The sequence below is a fragment of the Geospiza fortis genome, unplaced genomic scaffold (assembly GCF_000277835.1).
Source record: "Geospiza fortis unplaced genomic scaffold, GeoFor_1.0 scaffold41, whole genome shotgun sequence".
Taxonomy (NCBI): domain Eukaryota; kingdom Metazoa; phylum Chordata; class Aves; order Passeriformes; family Thraupidae; genus Geospiza; species Geospiza fortis.
In genome coordinates this window covers 4661993-4671089 of record NW_005054299.1, presented here as the reverse complement: position 1 = coordinate 4671089, position 9097 = coordinate 4661993, and the positions used below count along the sequence as shown (strand labels likewise).

Here is a 9097-nt window from a genome sequence, read left to right as displayed (position 1 = left end):
GCATTTAATATCCTGCCGAAACAAAACATGGCACACCGAAGTCCCCCACAATGTCACATTAAAACCACTGTCTTCAATCTTGTCAACTTTGTAGCTCTGTAAATAACAATAAAAGATCTGTATTTCAGGGTCATGCAAATTTCACCTCCTCAGCTTCTGTGTGATCTTTACTGTAAATCTGTGTGCATCCTTTGTACACTTCCTGCCCCTCTCCCAGAAAATCCCATTCTTGACATTGTGTTACTGTACACTTGCATACCCACATAACATCTCCACGCTGTTATTGCTTTTCAGCTTTGCTAGCAGCAAAAGGAATAGTAAAAACAAACTGATCTGTTGGAGAAAAATTGTATTCCTTACTCACAATAAATTCCTGCCCTGAATTCCCTTCCTGTCTCATTCACTTTACTTGCCCTTTGTGGAGCCAGGAGTTGGACTCAACAATTCTCACAGGTCCCTTCCAATTCAGGATATTCTGTGATGTTACACCAAAAGTCAAGAAAAAGGTTTATTCTTTTGAAATTTTTGAGCTCAAATAAAGATAGAACATAAATGCAGAACAGATGGAATGTAACGCTTGGGATAAACTGTTTGGTGGGAGGGTGTTGTTTTGTCTTTTTAATTAAATCTTCTAGTTAATGCTATTCTTCTCATCCAGCGCTCAGCTCTGAAGTCCAGAGTGGTTTTCGGGGCTTTGGATTTTAGTTGTAAATTAAAGTTTAAAGCTCCCTGTCTCTAATCAAGTCCACAAAACTAACCTCCAGCCTTACCTTCCATACACACATTGGATCCTTGCAGGAAGTGTCAAGACCATTTCAGCAGCTTTGAACATCTCATACAAGTAAAGATCTACTGCTCAGTCAGGTCCTCTAGGAGCCATTAATTGGCAAATTTTGCAGCAGTCTGAAAATTTAAGTACAAGACACTGCTTTCCCCACTGCTATCTAGAAAAAAAAGTTTGCCACCCTAATTTTCAAGGGTCTTCTCCTTCCTCTCTCTAGTTTTTTACTGGAATGTTTTCTTAAATGTCAAAAATTACCCCAATTTCAGGCAGAAAGACTTTGAACCAGTTTGGGTACTAACAAGGTCTCCTATCCAGCTCTTCCATGTATTTCCAGAAAATACGTACAAAATATTATTTTTGCTGCTAATGACATTCTTTTCTGTAATTTTCATTGAATTATCTAAGCACACACACAGTTGGAGACACAGCCCAGGAATCAGCACTTGTTCAAGCAATGGTGAGAGGAGATTGAAAAGGTTCAGACTAAATGACTGGAGGGCAGCAAAGTGCCTTTTCCCCTGCATATTCCAAAGAAAGCTGCAGTCAGACCTTATGTTCTGTGCCTGGAACACAGTTAATTCAGGAGGAATATTTTTAAGAAGTTATTTGATAAATTAAAACATAGCCAATCTCCTGAGCACGAGTAGGTTTTAACTTTTCAAAGACTTGCAGTAAAGTCAGGTTTTCAGATGTTCAGGGTCTTAGCCAGAAAGATCTGCTGCAAAACAGAGAAACTAGAGCTGCCAAATGAAGTGCACATAAACACTTGAATGTTTTTAACAGAGGAAACAAACCTTCTTATTTTTTCTAACCACATCAAGATAAATGGCTAAGTCTTTAAGCAAGAGTAGTTCAAAGAGACACCGTCAGTCTCAGATGGATAAAGCAGCATCAGGCCAAGTGGGAGGGCTTAGGAAGTTAAAAGCAAAGCCAAGTTGAAAACATTCTCTTAATGGAAGCCCTGCATGACCTGTGCTTCACTCAGATCTCTTCAGGGCAGGGACTGTGTGATTTGTCTCACTCTTCCTCAAAGTGCTGAGTATACGTCAGCACTTCATCCCACGCAGCAATAGCAGCGTCACTGGAAGAACAGCAAACTCCCAAAACCAGAATTTACTGTGCCTCATCCAGGCAGCTTCCCACTAGCGAAACTTCCCTTCTACATAATCCCACTCTCATACTTACACATTAACATAGAAAACAGAGTAAGAGAGTGGCTTTTCTTGCTAAGTCTTCTTTTTCTGACTCATTTGTATTGGAATGAATCACAAATAAATCAATCACCTGGCTGAGAGGTCATTTTCTACATTGTTGTTTCTGTTTCTTTGACGCACCAAATCCAAAGATTGTGTTGTGTGAACATCAGTAATTTCTGTATTTTAGGATAAATTTTGCATAGAATTCAAAACATGTATATTTCATCACAACAAATCAAACTTCATACAAAGTGCACCAATTTCTTTAAATTTTTACTAAAACAGGCAAAGGTTTGGGGTTGGTTTTTTTTTTTAATTTACATATTTTTGTATTTGTGTCTTAATTTAAATTAATGGGAAAGGCAATCTTAGGGGACACAAAAAAAAGCGCCTTTTTTCACTGCTGGCCTGTGTGCAATTTCTTCCAACTCAGGACTCATATTAATCCAAGTCAATCAAAGTCAGTGCTTTTTTCTAGGAACATAAGCCTGAACTGAGAATATACCTGTTTCTGGGGTATTACATGGAAATGATTTGGAAGGATATTATGCAAGTGTACACAATACACTCCAGGGATACACAATACACTCTTATATGCAAGTCTGCAAGGTTAAATGATTTCAGAACTCGAAAATGTTTCCTATGAATTGGATCCTTTAAGCATTAAGTGCAGTTTGCCTTTGGTTTATGTAATGCTCTACAGCAGTCCCACAGACTGATTTAGAGTTAAAATTCATTTCTCCATTGTAAGGAAGATACAGGCTACATTGCAAGCTACAAAAGCTGCTTTATTACATGACAGCCAGAGCTGAGCAAATAATTCACCTTGAATAATTTGTGCACTTATTTTTTTTTTTTCATTTTCATTTCCAGAATGCCTGAAAGAAGATTACAGTCTCTGTAACATACCTGTCAACTAAAATTACCCTATGGAATTCCTCACATGGGTTGCTGTTATGTGCCTGATATTCACAGCTATGCTTGGTTGGGACTGGTAAACAAAATTTATGGCATAGGTTGCTCTGGCTGAATGATCAGCAAAAATCATGTTTCTTGTACAATGCACTTTTTTTTCCCCCTTGTAGTGCCTTGTTTTTTCTGGTATCCATTCATTAAGAACTTGGCAAGTTAAGCTAACTATGAAAATAGAAACAAATAAACAAACCCACAAAACTCCCCAAAACAAAAAAAAAAAAACCACACAAGAAGAAACCCCACCCCAAACCACTGTTTTGTACAGATAAAAACTGAGAGTACAAAGAAGATAGAGAGGAAACCCTGATCCATCTCCTGGCATATCCTTCAGTAGTGTGGTGATTAAATTACACAATGCTGAAGGAAAAAGACGTTCAACTGATTTAGAATAGTGAAAAACTTAGTTAAATACATAATTTCTTCTCAGGATAGAGAAACCTTTAGCAGAAGTCTTCACAGCCTGGAGGAGGAAGGGACACACAAGTGTGGAAGGAAAGGGATTCCTTAGTCCAGAAACTGAAACACAAAAATTGATGCACATGCAAAATGAAATCTCACAGAATCCCAAACAGATCCCACTTCATTTTACTTTCCTCTCCACTTAAAATATTCACAAAGAAAATGTGACTAAAACTCACCAACTTTAGTGAGAGCTGGGGAACTGACTTCAAATTTTAAAAAAGAAAAAGAAAGAAAAAGAAGAAAATAAAAAGTTGTGGGGGGAGGATCGATAGTTACATCCCAGGAGAAGAGCAGCAACAAAATACTTCTATTCATCAGATACCCAAGGAACAGCCTCATTTATCTGTAGCTATCACTCTGCAGCAGCAGAGATTAGGAGCTAGGTTTCCTTAACACTGATTCCTCAAGCAATCTTGGCTGAGGGTTTTCTAAAGTAAGTGTTATGATAAAATGCAGGAGTTACCAGTAAAGATCAGGAGAAAATTGGTATCTTTAAAGAACATTTTAAAAAATTTTGATCTTAGTGCTTTTTTACCTATACTCAAATAGAGCAGCAAGATGTTTTGAGGTCTTCTTCTCATGCTGAACCCAGGTGGTGGCATAAAGGTACACAAACTGAGGGGTCTTAGTTTGTGTTCTACATTTGGCATTTGTTAATTCATGAGAGTTCAACATGGCATAAGGTAGCAGGTTCTTGATGTGTAGCACAGACAAGTAGATGTTACAAATGTCATTTAGCACTGAGCAGCACAGGTGATTCCAGAACAAAAGGGAATTAGTTATCCTCCAACTTCTCGCTTTTTTAGCTTCTTGTGTGGCACAAAGTCTTACCAACTTGATTCTCCATGACTCTAAATTTACCCTATGTTATACAAGCAATCCTGTTCAAAAGTAGAGAAAAATGGAGCTCAGCATATTTATTAGCCCCCTCATTTTTCAGGAGACATTCATCTCAAGAGAGTTGAGTGCATGTGTTCAGAAAAAAAGTAAGATAACCAAGATGTTTTATTCTCTTTTTGCAGGCTGCTATGAGTGACAGTTACAGGATTAAGCCACCATGAGAATTCACCTTATCACAAAAGGGCTTGACAGAATCAAATGATAAGTATCACCTCCTCAATGCTCCAGCCACCCCATGATTCATCTACATCTATTGGATTATCACACTCTTTTGTATTAGCTGTGCCTCAGAATGCTGTTCACACCCCATCAGTTTATTTTCAATGCCTCCAACCCAAGTTAACACAAATTGGCTCTAAATGTTTTAGACTATTTTGACTTTAAACTAGATAAATAGTATTGCAACACGACATCTTAAATAAATCTAACTGGAAAAATTACAGCAAAAGTGGATTATTATGGGGGGGGGGGGGGACTGAGGCAGGCACTTCAAGTTTTGTGATGTTCTAAACGGAATTTCTAATTAGAAGGTGTAGGAGCGACAGGGGGCAGGATGGTCAGAACAGATAGAGATGAGAGATCTCTGAAGCCAGGTCTTGGAACTTGTGGTTTATTGCAAAGGGCTTGGGTGCAGAGCCCTGCTTGGAGCTGCCAGCTCCAGAGCAGGCCCCAAAGAGAGAGGGAGAGAGAGAGAGAGGTAAAGAGAGCAGTGAAGAGAAAGAAGGCAAGAGTGTGGTAAAGAGGATGAGAGAGAGTGAGGTTCCTGTTACAATACAATAAATCTTCTTCTGTGTTGAATATTCTAATTCTCACTAACCAATCTAGTACAAGATACAAATCCTATAGCATTTACATACAGCCTATAAGAATCATTACATTACCACACTGTGTTACATTTTAAACCCTAAAAACTACTGTTTGGATCCCTTCTGCCAAGCTAGTAGGGTCTCCTCTGACCTTTGGACCTGTCTGCAGCAGAGGGTATTGTTTCATCAAAAGGACATTACCTTCAGCTGGCCACACCATTGTTTTCCAGTTGTTTAGTAACTAAGGTATCTCAAACCTTGCTTTCATATCAATCTCACTTATAGTTTCCATATTCTCAAAATCTTTTGCCAGGCAATCATATTTACAAGGCCTTCCTGTTTCATCTTCCCCAACAGAAGGGATGTATCAAGACACAGAAAACCCCAAGAATGACCAGGACCTCATGCAAAAGTAAGGTTTCCATTGACCAGATGAAACAGGGTTGAAGCAATCTGGATATTAGATGGTTGCCCTTTAAACCTCTCAGTGGAAAAACAAACTTAACTGAAGATGTTTAAAGAAAGAGTATAGGAGGCTATAAATTGCTGCACATATGTCACGGACATATTTTATGAAAAATCCTTTTGCTAGGATTTTTTCTCCTGAGAAGCTGAGAGGCCTCAGAAATGAAATGTAAACAATAATTATCTGCTGCTGTGGAATGCAACAGGTGGATCTTTGATTGGTCTCATGTGGTTGTTTTTAATTAATGGCCAATCACAGTCCGGCTGTCTCAGACTCTCTGGTCAGTCACAAGATTTTATTATCACTCCATTCCATTACTTTGCTTGCTAGCCTTCTGATTTAATCCTTTCTTCTATTCTTTTAGTATAGTTTTAATATATCATTTTAATATAATATATCATAAAATAATAAATCAGCCTTCTGAAACATCGAGTCAAGATTCCTGTCTCTTCCCTCGTCCTGGGACCCCTGTGAACACCACCACATACATATTTGCATTTATGCAAATGTAGATTACCAGCTCTGAAACTCACCTAATATAGCAACGACTTCATCATCCTGGATCACTTCCAAGGAGCCCGAGACCACGAAGCAGAGGCTGTCAACACTCTCCCCAGCGTGGTAGATGAGGTCTCCTGGAGCACAGTGCACCGTCTGGAATTCCATGGCCAGCGCCCGCAGGCACCCATCACTGGCCAGCCTGAAGGCGGGGTGCTCCTTGAAAACCTTGCGGTTCAGGTGAACACAGATATCTGCTCTCATGTCCTTAGGGCAAATCTGCAAAACCTGAGAGGGAAATCAGGGGGGCAATCAGCTCCTGTGCATGGCTTCTACCTGCCTGCTATGGCTAGGTTACCACGCAGGGTTTAAAAACCACTTTCCTCCTTCTTATTTCTAATCTCAGAGTTTATTTTCATATTATTTATCCACATAAGCAACAATACTAACTTAGTCTACTTTACAACATCTGAAGGAAAACACTGTTTTCCTCTCAGCAACATGCTCTGCTGAATATTGAAAACCTAAGGTTTTTAAGACAAAAAAAACGTAGAGCCCAGCAGTACAGAAAGTGTTGAAGAAAAGCTTCCAGAAGAATTGTTTCTAGAGGGTAGGTCATTTTTTTGATAGGCAGATTCCATGAAAAGCCTGCACAAGTTATAAGCTTTAACAACTAAAGCAAATTACTTAAAGTTTAATTAACTCATAACATGGAGAATTGCAGGTATCCAAATTTACCCCCGAGTGGCAGTAACAAGTTTTTTGTTTACACAGGAAAGGGACTTTAAGGTATGATGCTGTTTTGGGCAGCTTTTGATCTTCCAAATGGAATGTTCCTCACGGCAATTCATGATGTGTGGTCCTAAGAGAACATGAGCTGATGGAGCTGACGCTCAGCACAGCGGGTACCAGCCAGGGCCGTTTCTGACGGGTTTTAATATAATACGGACAGCCAAGTGGAAAGAATACCAAATCACTGCTGCATGTGCAGATTAAAAGTGGAAAGAAGTGACATGAACAGGGTTTGGGGATAACAAAATCCTTGGGGGATGTCTATGATGAAGAACGTCTAGGACATATTATTCAAGAAGAACATTGAGTAGTCTAAGTCTGCCTCTTTTCTTATTATTATTTTCTTAGTAATAACTACTCCATCCAATTAAGGAGCACTCCAGTCGAGCTTCAGAGTTACTCCCACACATTTTCCTAGGTGGAAAGAGAAAATTGTCTCACTGCAAATACTCCTGAAAAACATAAAGGTAACATAGGAAGCACTATGGCTATGCCTACACTTTGAAATGGGGTTCTGCACAAGATCTGAGCAGAGAACCAAGCTATTAATTTCGTGCATGGCACTGGTTCCAGATATCATGCCTGGTACTCCAAAGGCAAATAACTCCACCACCAGTATCATCATCTTTGGCCCACTTCCAAACAGACATTTTATTACAGATGTAACTTCTTAAGAGAGATGTATTTGTATAGTGCATAGGTGTAGGGCACTTGGGGATGATTTTTCTTGGCTGCCCTGTACAGAAGAGCTGCCAAACCTGCCAGTCCCCAGTTTTCCAGGCTCACAGAAATGAGCTGGGGCAGCAAGACCAGCGTTTAACAGGGAACACAGGCAGTGGCCATATCTGTCTTTTCCATTATCTCGTTTACTCTGGCGATAAAAATACTCTCTAGTGGCATATTCTTGCCAAATTTTACTACTAGTAATAGTAGCAAAACCCGCCAAGTATACAAGAGAGTATTTTAAATGATGCTATTATCCAAAAACTTTTTGGTATAACAGTCTTAGAGGAAGTTAACCAATTTTCCATTCTCCATTTAAAGAAGTTGTCTCCAGACTTCACAAAAATGAAAGGGATTAAAGACATTTGAGATCTACAGATAAATGGAAGAAGACTTTCATTTGTAAGGGAGGTAAGAAATGTATCTTTGTGGATCAATTTTAGAATCTTTCAGTAGCTCTTGGTTACATTTTGTCGTACTGGCATTTTCTAGACCAATAACTTAGCATGGCTGCAGTGAACACTGAACTGACAAATTTGTGGCCTACAAAATAGTGACAGGACCAGTTCTGTGCTCAGTTCATATTTAAGTCTCTGCCTCATCTGTAGGAAGCTGCACTGAGTTTCAGAGGAGCACAAGTAGCACTGTTCTGCCTCATGAGCAATACATGTTTTATTCATGACAAAACATCCCAGAAGTTATACACAGGCATCAAAACAACAGAGCTCAAACCTGGGAGTTTATGGATTGGCACAGCCAACCACAGCTTTTACTGTGCAGATGAAAGCTGAGTTCTTGATTTAGCAGTCATGGCCAGCAGCAGCTCAGCTATGAACACGCCAGTTACTGAAAACAGCACTGTATTAAGCTCTTTGGTGTCTTGACAATTGGAGACTTTTTTCCTGCTTATTAAGATAATTCTCAAAGGCTACACCCAGTATTGTTGTGCTTGGTTTGGTTATTCTGCTGTCTCCAAATGCATCCTCTTAAAGCATTTCTCTCCTTATCAAAGGAAGCCAAGAATGAACTTTGAAAATATGCTAAAAAAAACCCCAACACATTTTACATACGAATTTTTTCTCGTTGTTTTGTTAAAATGATGACAGGAGTTTGTAATGGGGGCTGAATGAAAGCACCAGCACTCATTACACTATGTATCCTCAGATGTCTCTCCACCTTCTCCAAATGCACCTACCTCGAATCACAACCCCACACAAAGACAGATTGTGAGAAAACATGCAGAACAGCCTCTAACCAGTGCTATCCAGCACTAAAATATCATTTCTTTCTGAAAGTCAGTATGGCAGACAGTGCTTACAGAATCATGTCTGGGATCTAAAAATGGCAGATATGCTGAAGACCATTTAGGAAAGCAAACAGTGCCCTGTGTGCCCCTCATCTCCAGGCAGCTCAGTGCAAGGCCACATCTGTTCTCCTCCTTTATCACGATGCTCTAACAGCTGTACAGAAATGACACTGTTTGCTCTTTTACTGC

At 39.5% G+C, this 9097-nt stretch overlaps 1 protein-coding gene across 1 annotated transcript in view; it reads right to left on the bottom strand.

The window, feature by feature from the left end:
* The window catches only part of KCNH1 (potassium voltage-gated channel subfamily H member 1), a 162862-nt gene that overhangs the window by 79973 nt on the left and 73792 nt on the right, over positions 1-9097 (bottom strand). The window contains exon 8 of the mRNA XM_005416174.2: positions 6123-6375. Within this exon, the coding sequence (XP_005416231.1) occupies positions 6123-6375 (253 nt within the window). The remainder of the gene's footprint in view (positions 1-6122; positions 6376-9097) is intronic.